We start from the raw sequence: 22017 nt of genomic DNA on the forward strand, positions 1-22017 counted from the left end.
AACAAACTTCTCAAACCCAGTGAAAATACCTCCAATTCCTTCACAGTTAACAAGTGCAACCCTTTCCTTTAATTTTTCCAAACTAAAATTGACACCATCTACAGCAAACTCACCCCACCCCCTTTTACCACTTGTTTTCTGGATCCCGTCCCATCCAACCTTGTTAAAGACTGTCTCCCAGCTATCTCCTCACTCATCACAGAAATCATTAACTCCTCCTTCAGCTCTGGTTCAGTCCAGCATACACTTAAACTGGCTGCTGTCACCCCCATCCTCAAAAAGCTGGACTCATCCCTGATATCATGAGCAATATCCGGCCCATCTCCAATTTCCCCTTTCTGTTGAAAATACTGGAATGTGTTGTTGCCTCCCAACTCAAAGCACACCTCATCTCCAACAACCTGTTTGCACCATTTCAATCTGGTTTCCGCTCACCTTACAGCACAGAAACAGCCCTCCTTAAAGTCACCAATGACCTCCTCCTCTCCTCAGACTCTGGCCACCTCAGCATTCTCATCCTCTTTGCCCTCACTTCAACACCATCAACCACACCATTCTTCTCTCTTGCCTTGAAACCTCCCTCAACATCTCCGGTACTGCCCTCTCCTAGCTAAAGTCATATCTCACAGACAACAGTTGATCAACATCAACAACTGCACCTCCTTCACCACTCCTCTGTCACAAGGCATCCCCCAGGGTTCGGTGCTTGGTCCTGTCCTGTTCATCCTTTACATGCTTCCCCTTGGTAACATCATAAGTCGTCATGGTCGCCACTTCTACTGCTACGCTGATGACGTCCAGCTCTTCTTCAATAATCCCACTCTGTCTCCCTCCCCACACAGCCACAACCTCAGAATAATTTTCGATGGCAACCTCTCCTTTGAACACCACATCAATCAAATTCCCAGAACTGCCTTTTTTCACCTAAAAAAAACATAGCTTGTCTCCATCCATCAGTGTCCTTCTCTGCTGCCAAAACTTCGATCCATGCCTTCATCACATCCAGAATTGGCTTCTGCAACAACATTCTTTACGACTCATCATCCAAAGTCCTGAGCAAACTCCAGTACATCCAGAACTCAGCTACTTGCCTGCTCACCCGCTCCGCTGTCCTCTAGAACCTCCACTGGCTCCCTGTCCCACAATGGATCCATAACAAGGCCCCCTCCTGCCTCACCGACCTGCTCCACTGCCATACTGAGTGTATGTGATATTGCCATGTTGGTGTTGTTCCCCTGACATCATAATTAATGTTGCTCCAGGACCATCATTGCAATGGACCAATCGGGTTGTTGTGCTTTTGTGACTCAGGGGGGGGGGCAGTTGTGGGATTAGATTGTGTGTTAGCGTGGGTTAGCTATCGGTTAGGTTAAGGTTAGCTATTGGTTAAGGTTAGGGTAAGGTAAGTGTTAGATTAGGGTTAGGTTGAGGTTATGCTAGGTTAGCTTTGGTATTTTTCCAGTCTGTTTCCCCGTGTTGCAAAGGCACGACATCACAACGCGATTGGTCTATTGCAATGATGGTCCTGGAGCAACATTAATTATGACGTTGTGGGAACAACACCAACATGGCGATATCAGATCGTGCACCATACTCCTTCCCCGCAACCTTCACTCCTCTGATGGCAACCTCCTGTCTCCACCAATAGGACCAAGCAACACCGTACCTGGGGTGACAGAGCCTTCTCTATAGCTGCCCCCTCCCTTTTGAACTTTCTCCCCAAACACATCAGAGACTGCACCGATCTGTCTACGTTCAAATCATTAATTAATGTGTGATTAATGTTGTGTGTTACATGTTTTTGGGGTGGTGCTTTTATGTTAATTTTAAGTTATGTAAAGTGGCTTTGAGCACCCTGAAAAGCACTCTATAAATAAAATGTATTATATTTATCTTATCTGGCTATTAATTCGTCTGATATTAGCAGACACCCTATGTAAGCAATACACTGTTCAATTTCTTACCACAATTAGCTGCTGTTGGCCACTGAACAGCTACATTAGATTAATTGGGGGATTGGGAACCTTGCTCAAAGGCATCTCATCAGCAGTTGTTGAAAACGGCAAAGTGTTGTTTTTCCCATTTAAATGTTTTTCTATCAGGTCTGAGATTTGAACCAGTAGCCTTCTGAGTCTGTCCTGAGCTGCAAAACCTCCATGTCAAAACTGAGACAAAATTTTGTATATTCAGTTCCAAAAATGAGAAAAATAACACCAGTTCAGTACAATATTTCAACTAGGGAAGTTTTTTCGAAGCAAACATGAAATCACTTGTTTACCTGAAAGACCAGAATTCTTGAAACATGTTAAACTGCATTACATTTAAGGCAGTCTATCTTTGAACTTAGGTTTAATCCTGCTGTTTTTGGAAAAAACCACTTAAAGCAGTGTTCCACTAAATGCTGCTGTACTTCTAAAAATGCTTATTTAAGGATTGAATAACTACATTAGATATTTCAAGATAAATATCCTTAAATTACTTACATAGTTCTTGATGAGTAAATTATTCTTGAAACAAGATAAGATATTTCTGTGTGATTTTAAGATTTTCAGACATGCTTTATAGTTTGAGGCCACATCCTCTCCTCAGCATGTAGCCAGATGATGACAAATGCTATTTGCAATGGTGCAAAAAGCATGTAGGCTATTGACTGTGATAGACATATGCCCCCTTTTCACCAAACAAGCTGCGGTTCTTGAACCAGTTCCGTTCAATATTCTTGGAACCTTGATGCTATCTAGCGAACCAGCCTGCGATTCCATCAGTTTTGAGCAGAACCATTATAATCAAGAATGCATCATCAACGGAGGGCGTTGTTGCACAATGCACGTAGTTTTGTTTTAAAATCAAAATGCATCAGTCTTTTTTAATAAAGAAGCATATTAAAAAAACTGCTTCGGTGTGCGATTTTTACATCAGTTTGATGACAATTTTAAAATATGATTTATTTTAATTAGCACCCAATCCCACAGAAAACGTTTTGTTGTGCCTGCATCTAAAAGAACATTGTAGTTTATTATTTGTTCTTGTGTTGGAGTGTACCCAGCCGTGGCCAACTCTTCAACTCGTTCACCATACAGCTTACTCTTTCTCGTGCTACTTTCTAGTTTTTCCTGAAACTCGGATGATGATCAAATCGGCAGACCACTGCACACTCTTTTTTCCCCCAACGATTTCACACTTGACTTCTCCTCCATTGTTCCCTTCTCCAGCTCTCTTTCTAAGCTAGAATATAACTCGCCCACAGATGTCGTCACGATTCCCACTTCAGTTCTTCCTATTTTTTTTATTCCAGCTGGGATCGAACTTTTCGGGTCCCGAACCAATTTAACTTTGGTTGAAATGTTCCAAACAGTTCAAAATTAGGTGCACGAACTGGAATGTAACCTGTTCCATTCCATGTTGGTGAAAAAGGGGTGATAGAGGCCTCGCATAGTATTTGAATTTACGCTGCAAAATACTGGTTGAAATTCGGTGGTGCTAATTGGTACGTGTGCAGGTAGCTTATTGAATTTGATGCAGCATTTTAGCCTGTGTCCCATCTCATCTCATCATCAGCTGCTTCTCTGGGGTCGGGTCGCGGTGGCAGCAAGCTAAGTAGGGCACTCTAGACGTCTCTCTCTCCAGCAACGCCCTCCAGCTCCTCCTGGGGGATCCCAAGGTGTTCCCAGGCCGGATTGGACATATAGTCCCTCCAGCGAGTTCTGGGTCTACCCCAGGGTCTCTTCCCAGTTGGACATGCCTGGAAAACCTCCAAAGGAAGGCGCCCAGGAGGCCTCCTAATCAGATGACCGAACTACCTCAACTGGCTCCTTGTGGCACGAAGGAGCAGCGGCTCAACTCCGAGCTCCCTCTGGATGTCCGAGCTCCTCGCCCTATCTCTAAGGCTGAGCCCAGCCCCCCTTTCGGAGGAAACTCATTTCAGCCGCTTGTATCCGCGATCCCACCCTTTCGGTCACTACCCAAAAACTTCATGACCATAGGTGAGGGTTGGGAACAAAGATCGACTGGCAAATTGAGAGCTTTGCCTTCCGGCTCAGCTCCCTCTTCAACACAACAATCTGGTACAACCTTTGCATTACTGCTGATGCTGCACCAATCCACCTTTCAAGCTCCCTTTCCATCCTACCCTCACTCGTGAACAAGACCGTGAGGTACTTGAACTCACTTCACTTGAGGCAACACCTTATCCCCAACCCGGAGGGAGAACCATGGCCTCAGACTTGGAGGTGCTGACTCTCATCCCGGCCATTTCACACTCAGCTGCAAACCGCCTGTGCTGTATGGCTAAATAGGCTAATAAATGCTATGTTGACACGTGGGTTTGTGTTTTCCTCTTGGTTCAGTAGCTGCTACAGAACACGCTGTGGTTGAATCCTAATTTCAGAGCACATAACACAAAGTTTATCTCTTGTTCAATATTTTGTACTTCCACGACGGCATTAAGTTCTCACTTATTGTTAATTTTGGTAGAGTAATATTTCTCATTTATTTTACAATGCACTCCTAAAGTGGAGTGAGTAACTGAATATGTTTCCTTTCTGGCCCACAATTAAATGCAGCCAGTCTTTTTCTTCATGTTTGCCTTGGTAGTTGACCAGACGTGTCAAATTGAATTTTGTTCCCCAGAGAGTCAGCAGGCTACTCATTGAGGTCCCATAAAATCCCCCACGTTAATGTCACTTCTCATAGGAAGTGATGTGAAGGCTAACAAGGGGTGGCGGCGCAGCCTTGAGACGGTCTCCACTGGCGAACATGAGATATGTTTGAACCTGCGGTACAGCAGGCTGACCGAAACCACCCATCATGACCCCGGAGCCTCACTTCCTTCCCATCCTGGCCCAGTCTCTACTTCCTCTCTGAGGAAACATGTGGGAAGTGTGGTCAGAGGGAATTAGCATAATTGACAAGTGTTGGATTTCTTCTCACAGCTCCATTTTCTGAGGGACATTGGCTCCGACAATGAATACCAGTGAATCAAACTCAAGTACAATAAGAGGATTTCTGATCATCAAGAGGACCTGAGGGTAGTTTTTCTCACAGAAAGGGGTCCCTGGCTTCCATGTGGAGTTTCGTATGTTCTCTCTGTGGTCTCTTCGATTTCATCATCCTCATCCTCTGGGTGCTCTGGTTTCCTCCACCAGTCAAAGCAACACATGTTAGATGAATTGGAGACTGTAAATTACCCATAGGTATGAATGGGTGTAAGTGTGAGCGGTTGTGTGTGGGGCCTTTGCTGGACTGGCTCTGAATGAATGATGATTTTAGGAGCATTTGAACTAGAACCGGGCAATATATGATATAATATCATTATTGTGATGTGAGACTAGATATGGTGATATGGGATTGTGGGTCTGGTAATATGGTGATTTAACTAAAATGTCGTCATTCCCTGGTCTTAAAAGATGCGTTATGGTAAAGTGAGACAATTTCCTGAACTTGTTTGACTGTTTCAGTGAAATGAACAATGAATGTCTCTACCATTACACCCGAGTTACTAGAGATCGTTTCTCAACATGTTCTTGTGTGTAAACATCTCGTGAAAGTGCCCATAGTCATCCCCATGATATCGAGGTATTCAATCAAATTATGTACATTTGATTTTGACATGGTGGCGCAGTGGTTAGCACGGTCGCCTCACAGCAAGAAGGTCCTGGGTTCAAGCCCCAGGGTAGTTCAACCTCGGGGGTCGTCCCGGGTCGTCCTCTGTGTTGAGTTTGCATGTTTTCCCCGTGTCTGCGTGGGTTTCCTCCCACAGTCCCAAGACATGTAGGTCAGGTGACTCGGCCGTACTAAATTGTCCCTAGGTGTGTGTGTGTGTGTGTGTGAGAGAGACACTTGTGATGGCCTGGTGGCCTGTCCAGGTTGTGTCCCCGCCTCGCCTGCCGCCCACTGACTACTGGGCTAGGCTCCAGCATCATGGGACCCTGTGTAGGATGAGTGGTTTGGATAATGGATGGATGGATGGATGATTTTGACATTATCGTCCATGCCTAATTGGATCACATAAAATTGAATGTTAGATTACTAGCTTTTCAGATATGAATACACGTTGTACAATATCAGATTATAATTTCCAGACTGTATTGGAATCTGGACCAACAGGATCTTCTGTTGACTTGTTTTCGTACATGTACATAGTATGTATACTACTTTTAAGAATCCTGACAGTTATCGTCGTACATATCTGTACTACTTTGAAGAATACTTTTCAGACAGGAATAATAGTACAATGGTGATGTGGCTGATTGTACCAAGGTAGCAGCAATACTAGTAATAGTTTGAATTCCCATGGGGATAAAGCCGTCTCAGCTATTTTTACAAAATATCCCCATATTAGTATCGACCGCTCCTTTATGGAGATGAACGCATTGTAGTGTGCAGACAAATCACTTTTCTCATAAAATGAAGTCAGCCGATACCTTTCCTGTCAACGAACGTCCTTGGCAGAGCTCTCTCATCCGTGCTGATTTTATTACTTACTCTGGGGGACAAAACCACACCTCTGGATCTTCAAAATAAGGAGCCTTTTTGGTAACGGGAGAGGTGGAAAACAAGTTAATTTTGTCAGATAGATTCAGCGTAATGCCAAGGCCGGTCGGGTTAATTGGCCCGCTAACCTCGGTGGATTTCCACACGGCGGTGGATGACTGTTGGCGAGTAAACTGAATTGTTGCTCCGTCATCCTCGCCAATCGAGAAAGTCGGTTCCCAGGAAGTCGACACTCTGCTCTGCGTCGGACAATCGGTGGGAGTTTAATTGTCATTAAGACGCCCGGTTTCATTCTCCATCTGGGAGGCCTCAGACCAGGATGACTCAATTTACTGCCTTTTTAGTACTGACTCTCTCTATCTCTGTGTGTGTGTTTCTCTCTCTCTCTCTCTCTCCCCCTCTGTCTCTGTCTCTGTCTCTCTCGCTCTCTCTCCCTGTCTCTCTGTCACTCTCTCTCTGTCCCTCTCTCTCTCTCCCTGTGCGTGTGTGTGTGTCTCTCTCTCTCGCTGTCTCTCTGTTGTCTCTCTGTTGTCTCTCTGTCTCTGTCTGTTTGTCTGTCTGTCTCTCCCTGTGTGTGTGTGTATCTCTCTCTCTTGCTGTCTCTGTTGTCTCTCTCTCACTCTCTCTCCGTCTCTCTCTCTCTCTGTCTGTTTGTGTGTGTCTCTCCCTGTGTGTGTGTGTCTCTCTCTCTCTCGCTGTCTCTCTGTTGTCTCTCTGTTGTCTCTCTGTCTCTGTCTGTTTGTCTGTCTGTCTCTCCCTGTGTGTGTGTGTATCTCTCTCTCTTGCTGTCTCTGTTTTCTCTCTCTCGCTCTCTCTCCGTCTCTCTCTCTCTCTGTCTGTTTGTGTGTGTGTCTCTCTCTCTGTCTCTCTCTGTCTGTCTGTCTGTCTGTCTGTCTGTCTGTCTGTCTGTCTGTCTGTCTGTCTGTCTGTCTGTCTCTCTCTCTCTCTGTCGCTCTCTCTGTGTCTGTCTCTGTCTGTCTCTGTCTGTCTGTCTGTCTATCTGTCTGTCTGTCTCTCTCTGTCGCTCTCTCTGTGTCTGTCTCTCTCTGTCTTTCTCTGTCTGTCTGTCTGTCTGTCTGTCTGTCTGTCTCTCTGTTTCTCTGTCTGTCTCTCTGTCTCTGTCTGTCTGTCTGTCTGTCTGTCTGTCTGTCTGTCTGTCTGTCTGTCTGTCTCTGTTTCTCTGTCTGTCTCTCTGTCTCTGTCTGTCTGTCTCTGTCTGTCTGTCTGTCTGTCTCTCTCTCTGCCTGTCTCAAATTCATATTCAAATGGCTTCAAATGCTTGTCTCTCTGTCTCTGTCTCTCTGTGTCTCTGTCTGTCTGTCTCTCTGTCCCTCTCTCCCTCTCTCTCTGTGGCTTTGTCAGTCTATCTGTCTCACTCTCTCTCTCTCTCAAGTGTCCCGATATCTCGTCCATGTGACTGCCTGTCTGTCTCTCGCTCCACTTTTCAAGAAATTTGAAACAATGTGAAATTAAAAGGACGTTTCCAAAACAATAGATTTTCAGCATTTCTCCACTCAGTTTCCCTCTTCAAAAGGAAAGTCACAACTTTTAGACATTATCTATCTATCTATCTATCTATCTATCTATCTATCTATCTATCTATCTATCTATCTATCTATCTATCTATCTATCTATCTATCTATCTATCTATCTATCATACTGAGCAGTCCTCTGTGTGTCTCTGAAACGTCGCCAAAAATCTCAACTGACTGGCATGAATGATGGAATTCACCACAACAGCTGTATTTAGTATTATTACTTGTATTTTCTTACACAGAGTGGTCTGTTTTAGGTAGGTAACCCTTACCAGGAAGTAGGGGTTGTAATTGTCCTCCAGTGATGTCATCGGTGGACACTTTCCTGCACAATTTCAGCAGTTTTTCAGAGACACACGGAGGACTGCTCAGTATGATGGCTGCCAGTGGAGTGTTATCCCTACAACATATTTTTGATTTTTGATTTTGATTTTGGGATACTTTATTGATCCCCGTGGGGAAATTGCCCTCTGCATTTAGCCCCTCCCAGCTGTGTAGCTAGGAGCAGTGGGCAGCCACTGTGCAGCACGCGGGGACCAACTCCAGTTGTTCTTTCCATTGCCTTGCTCAGGGGCACAAACAGGAGTATTAACCCCAACATGTATGTCTTTTTGATGGTGGGGGAAACCGGAGCACCCGGAGAAAACCCACCGCAGACACGGGGAGAACATGCAAACTCCACACAGAGGATGACCTGGGATGACCCTCAAGGTGGGACAACCCCGGGGTTCGAACCCAGGATCTTCTTGCTGTGAGGCAACAGTGCTAACCACTGGGCCACCGTGCCGCCATATATATAATAGATAAATCCATAGACGGAGAGAGATAACGTTGAGTATTGTGATCTATCTCTATCTGTCCAAAAGCTAAAAAGAAAACAGCAACAACAGGACCTTTTGTGCGCCACAGGAGAAGAACGCCCTACTTTAACGCAAAAACACTCAACAAAGCACTCAGTCGGCGTTTCCGATCTACGCGGGCCGACGTCAAATGGTGTTGTGTTTTACGATGTGATATCCGAACCCTGTTTTATCTCCTCGTGTCCCCTCAGGCCGAGTTTTCGGAGATCAACTTGGCCTCCTACGTGAACACGGGCTGTACGGTTGACATGCAGGTCACCCGAGGAGGCTCCAAAGTAGTCAGGTAAGACGCCGGGGGTGATGGTGTGTGTGTGTGTGTGTGGGGGGGGGGGGGGTCCTTCAGTGACTCGCCGCTTACGCACTTTGCCCACGCAATCCGTCGCCCGCCTCGGTGAACCCGCACAAAGACTTCACTTTCTTCATCCCGGTGGCTGTGCTCATGTAACGCTGCTTTGTTGTCGGAGGACATGGCGTTTATAAAAGGAATAACGCCGGCAGGGAAATTCAAAATAAAAAAACTGATGTTGCTGCCATGCTTGTTCATGTTTGCCTTAGCTTGAGAACAAATGTGACTGACCAAACCAGACCGAGTCGGAAACCCTTGAAAATTAACCTTGCAATTTGTCCCCTGTACTTACTTGCTGACAGTGTAGAGGTGCATAGTTAACGAGTGATTCACTTTAATTCAAAGTTGTTATCTGAACAAAAGTAGTATTTCACTTCTCTCCCTCTCAAAGTTGAGCGCCGGTTTTTCAGAACCGCACAATACCTCGAAGTCATATTTATTTCTATGGCACGATGACTTGCGTACTTTCTCCAGTGGGTAGAAACGGAATAAATTGCAACATAAGGTCCCCGCCATCCTTATGCCCTCAATTCAGATGAGGAACAACCAGAAAATTAGGAGAAAAAATGGGAGAAACCTCAGGAAGAGCATCGGAGGAGGGAGCCCTCTTCCAGGATGGACAGACATACATACATATGTGGGGCGTCCGGGTGGTGCGTTGGTCTGTCCCGTTGCCTACCAACATGGGCATCGCCAGTTCGCATCCCCGTGTTGCCTCGGGCTTGGTCGGGCATCCCTACAGACACAATTGGCCGTGTCTGCGGGTGGGAAGCCGGATTTGGGTATGTGTCCTGATGGCTGCACTAGCGCCTCCTCTGGTTAGTCGGGGCGCCTTTTCGGAGGGGAGGGGGAACTGCGGGGGGAATAGCGTGATCCTCCCACGCGCTACGTCCCCCCGGTGAAGCTCCTCACTGTCAGGTGAAAAGAAGCGGCTGGCGACTCCTCATGTATCGGAGGAGGCATGTGGTAGTCTGCAGCCCTCCCCGGATCGGCAGAGGGGGTGGAGCAGCGACCGGGACGGCTTGGAAGAGTGGAGTAATTGGCCAAGTACAATTGGGGAGAAAAATAGGGACCCCCCCCCCCCCCAAAAAAAATTTTTTTTATCGCTTTTGCTTATTTGGTGCTGCAACCAAAACAACGTGAACCGTCGACACTCGGCCGGATGTGAACTCCTGCTGCAGATGGAGGTTTTTGAGAAAAGACACAGAGGAAATGAGAAATGTCTTCGCTGCTTTACCTGCAGCGTGTCCTCCCACATTTATAAGACGAGCCCATCACAAGAAGGTTCCAGAGCGGTTTTCTGTTGAACCAGTATCATGTTTCGTTTGTTTTCTTGATGTCCTTACGGTGAACTCTGACATGGCAGAAAGGTGAACTCGCGACCTCACACCAGCCAAAAATGAGACTGATCAGAATCTGTATGCCGGTCGCGGACCGTACTGCGGTGGTTCACACGAATCTGAGACCCCCGGACCACCGTTTCCAAGTGGACTCGAGCGCGTTCGGGGAAAAAGCTTTCACACCGGTCAAACGATCCAAACTTTATGATTAAACAGACCCGAGTCTGGACCAAAAGCTCTCGTGTGAAAACCACCATAGTCCTCTCCTGGTTGTCCTCCAACATACATACTGGTCCTGTGCCCCGTGATGGGTTGATTAGATCAGCAAATTAATTCGCCGCATGCCACTCAAACGTCAGACCGTCGGCCCTCACCCCGTTTCACAACCGTCTCGGGATATCAGCTTATCTTTTTGTTGCCTTTGGCAGGGTTTTTATATCAACACAACCCCATAAAAACAACGTCCTTATCAGTGTTGGAACAAATGATTGTGCAGAAAATGCCCCGGACCGTGCAGCGCCGTTTAGGAAGCCAAGCGAGGATAATGGCAGGTGAAGGCCGGAGAGGTCGGCAACAATGCACCACATTACACTCCGAGCTGTTGTTTTAAAACGACACTGAGCACATTGTGCAGGCGGATAAGTGTTTTGTAGGCTCGAGCTGGCAAATTGGATCCAGATGGTGCGACGGTTGTAGGAAGGGAAGAGTCCAGGTCACAAACGGTGACGTTCATCACCGTGTTGTTGGCGTCGCTTTGTTAGCCGCCGGACTGTGACAAGCGCAGTCCGACTGGCCAAAGCCTGGTGATTCATGAAATTAAGATCCTATTTTCTTTTTCCTCGATAGGACAACTGTGACGACTATCAGGCAACATCTGTTTTGTTTTTGTTTTTTTCTCCATGTGTTTACCCCAACATGAAACCCTGACGTTAAAAACAGGAGGTACCGGGAGGTGTGAAAGCTGAATCACCCCGGGGGGCTTTTTCTATGGGGATAATGTGCATTTTGATGTTTCCCATAGTCGCCAACATCACTATTACACCCACAATCACTGCCATGAACACCATCTGAGAGGTATTATTGATATGAGAGGGCCAAAACAGATATCCTGGTGAATGGACTGCATTTATACACTGCTTTTCTGGCTGCAACAGCCTCTCGAAGCACTTTACATTCAGTTAACGCCTCATATTCTACCCCCCACCACCACCACACACACACATGCACTGATGGGGGGGGGGGGTCGGCCATGCAAGGTAACAACCAGTTCACCGGGGGCAGTGGGGGGTTAGGTGTGTTGCTCAGGGACACCTCGACTGATATTTTTACCGGGAACTGAGGATCGAAGCGGCAACCCTCCAGTAACCAGATGACCTGCTCCACCTCCTGAGCCGCTGTCGCCCCGAATCTTTCAAGGTCCCACGAAAGGAAACATGTAGTGTCCTTCACATCCGTTAAACAATATTTTTCTCCTTCTTTTTTTCTATCGATAGTGTAAAGCGTCCTTGGGTTCTGTACAAAACTAAGTTGCTGTTGTTGTAGTCATGCACAAAAAGACAAGTCTTTTATTTTTGTGCTCATAAAAATATTTTCTCTTCCCGACAAATACAATGTTTTTTTTTAGTAAAGTCGTTCTACGCGAGCAAAAACCTCCAGTAAATTAATGAAAGCCAGAATGAGAGACAAGTAATCTTCTACCGTCAAATATAAACTAGCCAATAGCTAAAAATGCCAGGCCGTGATTGGCTGTCAGTCAAATCAATCACGCTCCCCTCACTAAACCCCGCCTCCTCTCAGTGATGATCACAGAGGAGGGAATCCCGTGTCATGTCATTTGTGTGTCTTTCTTTATCTTTTTAGGGTTGTTTTTTTTTGGATTTCCCCCTCCTTTTTCTCCCCAATTGTATCCGGCCAATTACCCCACTCTTCCAAGCCGCCCCGGTCGCTGCTCCACCCCCTCTGCCGATCCGGGGAGGGCTGCAGACTACCACATGCCTCCTCCCATACACGTGGAGTCGCCAGCCGCTTCTTTTCGCCTGACAGCGAGGAGTTTCACCAGGGGGACGTAGCACGTGGGAGGATCACGCTATTCCCCCCCAGTTCCCCCTCTTTCCCAAACAGGCCCCTGACCGACCAGAGGTGGCGCTTCCTACCCACAGACACAGCCAATTGTGTCTGTAGGGACGCCTGACCAAGCCGGAGGTAGTGTGGGGATTCGAACCGCCGATCCTCGTGTTGGTAGGCAACGGAATAGACCACTACGCCACCCGGATATCCCCGCCCCCCCCCCCATGTGTCTTTCTTTCTGTGTACGTGAGCATGGGGTTGTTTGACTTGATTTCCACTCCACCTATCGTCCCTTTGTGTGTGTGTGTGTGTGTGTGTTGTATACACAGATGTACTGGGAGGCTGCTTCTTCCCACCTCCATCAGTGTTTCCTGGTCGGTATGTGTTGCTTTTGTATTCACACAATCTCTTAAAATCAAGGGCCGTTTGCTATTCGTGTGACCTTTGACCCCCGTCTGCGGGCGCGCTCCCTAAAACAAATCCCCCTCCGCCGGCCCAGCAGAGCAGCACACTTTCTCACAGTTCTGTGGTTTCAGCGTTGTTTACCCGCGCGGATGGTTCCAGAGAACCACATCTCTCCCGTGTCCCATTTGCTCAGCGTAAGTGGGGGGGGGGGGGTTGATTTTTGTGACCACGTCAGAATAATCCATCAAGTGCAGAACTGACGTGCTGTTCTGTGTTCGCTGGGTAACGTACAGAAGCAGCGAGGCAAAGAGCGTCTCCCTACAGGCCATCAGTCATCTGTAACTGTGAGGTAAATCAGCATGATCACTTAACTACAAACCAGAACACACAAGCGACGTGCGCGCTCATGGGCAGGGCATTAGGGCAGAATATGGACTCGGGCTACAGTAAGGGAGGGGGTATGAGTTGACCCAGTTGGAGACGGAACAAATTGGGACGACAAACCCCGACATGCGCTGGGGACACATGTGGACTGTGCTTATCATGTGCGTGTCATGTAGAACTACGTGCAGTATTCAGATGAATGCATCAGACCTCAAAACTCCAGTCCTGATTTGATTTTATTTAATGTAGGGATACTTGTCCTGGTAATGGCTGAACATCTCATTCGTTTGTCTCAAGTCTGGCCAGAGAGTTTAGTGGCTAGCGCCGACGTGTCATCTCGCCTCATGTCTTATTGGTGTGACGCGCTGGACGCCACGTGTGTCGCCTACATCAGTGTTTCTCAACCTAGTCCTCAAGGACCCCCCTATCCTGCAGATTTTCATTGTAACCCTGCATAGGTAGCCCTGCTTGTACTTACTCAACCAATCATCTCACAGCACTTAATTATGCAAGGTGTGCAACGTCTGACATAATTCATTGCTGAGAGGTTGAATAACTAGAAACAGGTACCTATTCAGGGTTGCAAAGAAAATCTGCAGGATAGGGGGTCCTTGAGGACTGGGTTGAGAAACACTGGCCTACATCACATGGGTGCCACCGTCTTCAATGTACAAATGTGACGAAGGGCAATTCGTCATATTTTTTTTGGGGGGGGGGGTCGATGGTGATCTGAATGTTTGAAAAAGTAAAGATTTTCTCCCTCAAAGCGGCCGTGTGATGCGTCTCATTTTTTTTATTGAACATCAAGAGCACAGTTGTTTCCACCATTCCAGACCAACGGCCCTTAATTCTGAGAGCTTTTTTGAGAGCATTTATTTATCATTTTATTCCGTGTACTTGCGTACACGAAATGAAACGAAATATCGTTTCCCCCAGCCCACAGCAGTGCAACACAAAGACAAAAACACATCCAAACTACAAGAACATACATATCCAAACTAACACATATATCAAAAAAAAAAATCACTGTCCAAGGGGACAAACGCCAGCCAGGATGACTGTCAGAACTGCCGGTCTGCATGGGCTAGCAGTTAGCTTAGCCTGCCCCACTTCCACAGCCTGTCAGACAACCCTTGGTGCTTCCTCCTCGGGCACCGGGCCGTGGTCCTTGGGCCCACCGGATGCAGCAGACCAGGCTCCCTCAACATACCTCTCCACACTCCACACACCCTCAACATACCTCTCCGCACGATGACACCAAAAACACCAGAGTCAACTCTAGGTGAGGCCGCCGCCACACCGCCCTCAGTGTTATCAGAACTGCCAGTCTCATGGGCTAGCAGTTAGCTTAGCCTGCCCCGCTTCCACATTGTGTCAGACCTCCCTTGGTGTTTCCTCTTCGGGCACAGCTCCGGGCAGGGCCGTGGTCCCTGGGCCCACAGGACACAGCAGACCAGGCTCCCCCGGCTGATCCAGCGCCAGCTCTCCCAGCCATCAAATGAAGACAAACTTAGACGCAGACGTGAACAAAAACACTACATGGATGGTACTGTGTGAGGCCGCCGCAAACATGAATTTGCGCCTCCATCTTCCCACACCAGTACTGGGTGAGGCCGCGGCAAATGTGAATTTGTGCCGCCATCTTCCCACACTGGTAGTGAAAGACTTAAGCAAATTAAGGTATTGTAAAAGACTTTTTTTTCATTCATCATCAGCCACTTTTCCGGGGTCGGTCGCGGTGGCAGCAAGCTAAGTAGGGCACTCCTCACGTCCCTCTCCCCAGCAATGCCCTCCAGCTCCTCCTGGGGGATCCCAAGGCGTTCCCAAGCCAGATTGAACATGTAGTCCCTGAAGCAAGTTCTGGGTCTACCCCGGGATCTCCTCCCAGTTGACCGTGCCTGGTAAACTTCCAAAGGAAGGTGCCCAGGAGGCATCCAAATCAGATGCCCGAACCATCTCAACTGGCTCCTTTCAATACGAAGGAGCAGCGGCTCTACTCCAAGCTCCCTCCAGATGTCCGAGCTCCTCACCCTATCTCTAAGGCTGAGCCCAGACACTCTACGGAGGAAACTCATTTCAGCTGCTTGTATCCGCGATCTCACCCTTCCAGTCACTACCCAAAGCTCATGACCATAGGTGAGGGTTGGAACGAAGATTGACTGGTAAATTGAGAGCTTTGCCTTCCAGCTCAGCTCGTTCTGGTCCGGTACAACGTCCGCAATACTGCTGATGCTGCACTAATCCTCCTGTCAATCTCCCGCTCCATCATACCCTCACTCGTGAACAAGACCGTGAGATACTTGAACTCCTTCACTTGAGGCAACAACTCACCCCCAACCCGGAGGGAGCAATCCACCATTTTCCGGTAAAGAATCATGGCCTCAGAGTTGGAGGTGCTGACTGTCATCCCAGCCATTTCACACGCAGCTGAAAACCGCCCCAGTGTGCACTGGAGGTTGCGTTCTGATGAAGCCAACAAAACCACATCATCTGCGAAGAGCAGAGATGCAATTCTGAGGTTCCTAAAATGGACACACTCCTCACCTTGGCTGCGCCTTGAGATCCTGTCCATGAATATCCCAAACAGAACTGGAGACAAGGGACAACCTTGGCAGAGTCCGACACCCATCAAAAACGTGTTTGACTTTGTGCCAAGAATGTGGACACAGCTCTCACTTTCATTATACAAGGACCGGATGGCTTGTAGCAACTGCCCCGGTACCCCATACTCCCGCAGTACCCCCCACAGAGTGCCCCGGGGTACACGGTTGTAAGCCAAAACACATGTAGACTGGCTGGCCAAACTCTTATGCCCCCCTCAGCACTTCCGCAAGGGTAAAGAGTTGGTCTGTTGTTCCAGGGCCAGGACGGAATCCGCATTGTTCCTCCTGGATCCGAGGTTCGACAATCGGTCGGAGCCTCCTTTCAAGCACCCTAGAGTAGACTTTCCCAGGGATGCTGAGCAGTGTGATGCCCTGATAATTGGAGCACACCCTTCGGTCCCCCTTTTTGAATATGGGAACCACCACCCCAGTCTGCCACTCCTCAGGTACTGTTCCCGACCTTCACGCGACAGAGGCGTGTCAACCAAGGCAGCCCAACAATGTCCAGAGCCTTCAGCATCTCAGGGCGAATCTCATCCACACCTGGCACCTTGCCACCTTGGAGTTTTTTAACTACCTCAGAGACCTCTGCCAGGGATATGGGTGGGGCTTTCCCTGAGTCTTCAGACTCTACCTCCTCCACTGAGGATATGTTAGGAGCTCCTCAAAGTGTTCTTTCCACCGCTCGACAACATCCCCAGTCCAGGTCAACAGTTCCCTCCCTGGCTGAACACAGCCTGAGTCAAGCCCTGCTTCCCCTTCCTGAGTCGCCGGATGGTTTGCCGGGACTTCCTTGAGGCCAACCGAAAGTCCTCCTCCATAGCCTTGCCGAACTCCTCCTACACCTAAGTTTTCGCTTCCGCGACCGCCGAAGCAGCAGCCCTTCTGGCATCCCGGTACCTGTCTGCTGCTTCAGGAGACCCCTTGGCCAACCAAGTCCGACAGGCCTCCTTCTTCAGCCTGACGGCTTCCCTCACCGCCGGTGTCCACCAGCGAGTTCTTAGGTTGCCGTCTCAACAGGCACTGATGACCTTATGACCACAGCTCCTGCCTGCTGCATCTACAATAGAGGCTTTGAACATGGCCCACTCAGACTCCATGTCCCCAGCTTCCCTCGGGATACACGAGAACTTCTTCCGGAGGTGGGAGTTGAAGACCTCACGGACAGGGGCCTCCGCCAGACGTTCCCAGTTCACCCTCACTACACGTTTGTATTTCCCAGGTCTGTCCGGCAGCCTTCCCCGCCATCTGATCCAACTCACCACCAGGTGGTGCTCAGTTGACAGCTCTGCTCCTCTCTTCGCCCACAAGTCCAAAACATACGGCTGCAAATCTGATGATATGACCACAAAGTCTATCTATGTTCGAACATGGTGTTTGTTATTGCCAATCCATGACTCACACAGAAGTCCAATGACAAGGCACCGCTCGGGTTCTGATCGGGGAGGCCGTTCCTCCCAGTCACGCCCCTCCAGGTTTCTCCATCATTGCCCACGTGAGCGTTGAAGTCCCCCAGCAGAACTATAGAGTCCTGAGGTGGAGCCCTATCCAGGACACCACCCAGTGACTTCAAGAAGGCTGGATACTCCAAACTGCTATTCGGTGCATAAGCACACACAACAGTCAGAGCCATTCCCCCAGCGACTCGCAGTCATACAGAGGCAACCGTCTCATTCCCGGGGGAGAACTTCAACATGGCAGTGCTCAACCGGGGACTTGTGAGTATCCCCACACCTGCCTGGCACCTGTCATGTTGGCCAACTCGGGAAAAGCAATGAGTCCAGCCCCTCTCCAAGTGTTTAGTACCGAGCCCATGCTATGTGTGGAGGTGAGCCCAACTATATCTAGTTGGTACCGCTCCAGCTCAGACTCCTTCCCTGCCAGAGAGGTGACATTCCACGTCCCGAGGACCAATCTGCGATGCCGGAAGTCGGCACGCCCCAGTCCCCACATTTGCCTGCCGCCCGGCCTGCATTGCACCCTACCCCAATGCTCATCCCTGCGTGTGGTTGGTCCACGAGGTGATAATGTCTTTTACATAAAACAAAATGTAAAAGACATTTTGTTTTATGTAAATCTCCAGACATGCCACTTTTACTGTACTCCCTTACAACTACTTTTGTGAAAGTACTTGAGTAAATTTTTCCCTGTAATGGTACTTTTGAGTATAATAAAATCATAGTACTCTTACTTGGGATGTTTATAATTAGGCATTCTATTTAGCCATTTTGATTTTAGTTATCATAATGGACTAAAAAATTTGCTAAATGAATAATTTGAATAAATCTTGAGTGATTCGTTTACATTGGCAAAATAAATTTGGTGTACTTATACAGTGTTTTTGTTCCCAGTGATATGGGCTATGTCAAAGAATGTATATTTTCAGAGCAACAGCTGTTTGTTTGTAGATATGAAAACAATAGAAGTAAGGGGCGTCCGCGTAGCATAGCAGTCTATTCCAATGCCTACCAACATGGGGATCGCCGGTTCGAATTGTGTTAGCTACGGCTTGGTCGGGCGTCCCTGCAGACACAATTGGCCGTGTCTGCGGGTGGGGAAGCTGGATGTGGGCATGTGTCCTGGTCGCTGCACTAGCGCCTCCTCTGGTCGGCCAGGGCACCTGTTTAGGGGGGGACGGGGGAACTGGGGGGAATAGTGTGATCCTTCCATACCCTACATCTCCCTGGCGAAACTCCTCACTCTCAGGGGAAAAGAAGCGGCTGGCGACTCCACATGTATCGGAGGAGGCATGCGGTAGTCTGCAGCCCTCCTCGGATCGGCAGAGGGGGTGGAGCAGCGACTGGGATGGCTCGGAAGAGTGGGGTAGTTGGCCAAGTACAATTGTGGAGAAAAGGGGGGGGCAATAAAAAAACAAAAAACAGAAGCAACTCACAAAGTAGTCTTTCCACTGAAAAACTCATGCACTCGTACCTGACTCATTTTTGTGAATCGGTACTCTTGCTTGTACTCAAGCAACTCATCATTAAGTTTGCAGCAGTGTTACTCAAGTAGTAATTTTCTCTTTCCGCCTCTGGCCATCGCCGTGTGCAGTCATGCAACGTGGCAGGCAGGGGTCATGGCGGTCCGTCAGAGTTCACCAGTGCAGTAGAACCACATTAGAAGCAGAGCTCTACTGTGCACATGCTGGTGCAGGCAGTGCTGTAGTCAGCCCTTTGCTCCCCGAGCTGCCGCACGCCAAACCCTCCAGCCAGCTGTTCAATGTAGAACAGCAGCGCCAGCCGGGTTCAGGGAAAACCATAGCAGCCAGGCCTGATTAGCCACAGATAGAGGAACGTTTCTGTCACTTTCTGTCCCCTCCCTCCCTGAAAAGAGTTATTGACTGTATTGACCCACTTCTATCTATCGATCTGTCTGTCTGTCTGTCTTATCTATTGTCTCGATTTATAGATCAGTTGATTGATCAGGTGGGTAGATAGACAGATGGATAACTGGATGGACAGACAGACACTCTTTCGTCAATTTTGCCAGACTCATCCACAGCCTGATAGGACGCGTCCCACATTGGGACCGGCTGCTATTCAGACGGCTCTGACTTATCACTCACGTATTCAAACATATCTACTCGTCTGCGAATGTGTTTCATGGAGCAACGTCCAAATAGGAGCACCAAGCATACGCTGTCTACAGACGGCACAGACCGGGACAATAAACCTTCCCGTGTAGTCTTGTCTAACAGACATTGCCTTTCTTTTGTGTTGCAGTGGGGGTTTTAGGCGTTGCCGTTGCATATCCTTCATTTGCTATACAACCACTATGTTATTGAAAGAGACCAAACATCGGGGCGCTCCCACATGATCCCACCATTCCCTCCAAATCTCACCTAGGAATCAGAAAGCAGATAACAATAGTGTGTGTGTGTGTGTGCAAGCGCACACACACAACCACCCCCACCACCACCCTGAATTCCTCCCTGTCCCAGGGGTTGAAGGCCCATAGATGGAACAGGGAGATTACATTAGCAGATCTTTGTCTGAAGTTGTGTTTTTACCTCTTTCCATTTAATTTTCTGTCCCATAAGCTCCCGGTTTCCTCCAGACAGGGGCCCCCCTTCCCTTTGAATCCCTATAGGGCCAAATAACAAGGTTCCCCTCCTCTGGTTACCTGAGGTGACGATTACTGTGAAGACCACACAGAGACGGTGTTCACACAGACACACACACACACACACACACACACACTCCTCATATGGCCTTTTAAAAAGCCATTTTAATCAACAGAGGACCTGTCTGCTTCTCACAGCCCCAGAAACTAAATCCACAGACGGCTTCATCTTGTTACCCGGCAGATAATAAATCCCAGAGACAGACACAGCGAGCTCTGCCACCGCCTCCCTGCGAGACATGAGGGTTGTTTGGGTTGCAGACAAAAGCTGTAGTGAAACATATTCATCGATGAACTTTTTTCCATGATGAAAAGAAACATCCATTAGAGCAACAATCAGTTAGTCAACTGACAGAAAATTAATCCCGTTGCAATTTAGGTAATTGTTTAATTGCTCGAGCCGTTTATCGAGTAAAAATACATTTAAAACTGCGGGGCCAACTGTGTTGTAGTTTTATAAACGTTAAGATTTGCTTCCCTTCATGAAGTTGATAGGTAAGGTGTTGTTTTGGCTCTGGGTCAGACTAAACAGCTTTTAAAAGTCACTTTGGACTCTGGGGACTCGAGATGGGATTTCATCAGTATTTTTGACTTTGAAGACAAAAATGATTAACCGATAGATTAATAGATCATGAAAATCCTGGCAGTCCTGGCGCAATATGCATCTGTGTTCGGGTTCGAATTGACATATAGAAGCGACTCGGACCAGATCGGACTGGGCCAACACCCAGGATGTGAGTGGATGCCAGGCCCGGATCCCGGCTCTGGGCACGGAGAGCTGACCATGACCGCTATGGCTGCTGGTTGTAGACCAAAGGAGCATAACAAGCACTTATCCAGCATGCACCCGTTTGCACATCACATTCCTGCTCCTTGTCCTCCAAACAGGAAAGGGTAGATATCCTTTTCCAGGAGTCATGCCAGTCTCTGTCGGCGCACAACATTCGCCGTTGTGCGTGAGCGTCGCACGGAGTCTGGATACGTCCCGTTCTAGAGTTGGGGCAGGGGCCGGTGATGTCCGCCCGGACGGGCTGATTCGACAAGAGATTACGCCACGGCCGGGCCCCGAGCTCGGTGCGAGGCCATAATGAGGACGAGTGTTCCAGGAAATTCACACGTCCCCGAGGAGCCTGTTAGAAGGTCAGAGATTCAGCGAGATAAGCGGAGGTGAAGAACAAATTGGCAGTATATTGTGCTAGATTTGAATAGAGTCCCGCCAAAGGAATGTACTACGGGGGGGATAAAAAGAAAACACGATGCTATCTCGCCGTACACGCTTAATGTCTAGACTTCACGCTTTTCTTGTTCCTACGTATACATCGGACCAGCATTTTCTGGCTTAGAGAGAGGATACGTCGGGGAAATTCTGAGCCCCTGAGGCTGTTAAAAGAGATATCCATCTTAACAAAGCCATTTCATCTCATACCCGGCCTCAAATTTTCATCCTCTGTTAAGCAATTGAAGAAAAAACTCTTCTTCTGTCGTTTTTGATGCAACAAGTACACGAAAGGAATGAAAGACTTTTTCCCAGGTCTACTCCAGTTGTTCCAGTGAGCAAGTTTCAGCATTTTTTTTTTCATTAATAGCAATTTTCTCTCTCAGTGGAGTGTTATGCCTCATTCAGCTTTATCTAAAGACATTTAGAATAGAGTAGAATCGATTAGAATAGAGTAGAATGGGACATTTCTGACACAAGCGGAGCCGCATTCCAAGTGGTTAATGAAAAATTAGATTTTTAGCCTATGACCCCAAATGACTTAAATGGACGCTTATTGCAGTGTGCAGCATCTGATCAAAACACAGTGGTTGGCACAGCTCCATATTTTGCAGTAAAATGCGTTGGTTAAGAGTGTACTAATAAAC

At 48.1% G+C, this 22017-nt stretch overlaps 1 protein-coding gene across 1 annotated transcript in view; it reads left to right on the plus strand.

Moving 5' to 3' along the window:
• The window catches only part of LOC130109110 (synapsin-3-like), a 174020-nt gene that overhangs the window by 15819 nt on the left and 136184 nt on the right, over positions 1 to 22017 (plus strand). The window contains exon 3 of the mRNA XM_056275851.1: positions 9079 to 9170. Within this exon, the coding sequence (XP_056131826.1) occupies positions 9079 to 9170 (92 nt within the window). The remainder of the gene's footprint in view (positions 1 to 9078; positions 9171 to 22017) is intronic.

The sequence above is a fragment of the Lampris incognitus genome, chromosome 3 (genome assembly GCF_029633865.1).
Source record: "Lampris incognitus isolate fLamInc1 chromosome 3, fLamInc1.hap2, whole genome shotgun sequence".
Lineage (NCBI taxonomy): Eukaryota > Metazoa > Chordata > Actinopteri > Lampriformes > Lampridae > Lampris > Lampris incognitus.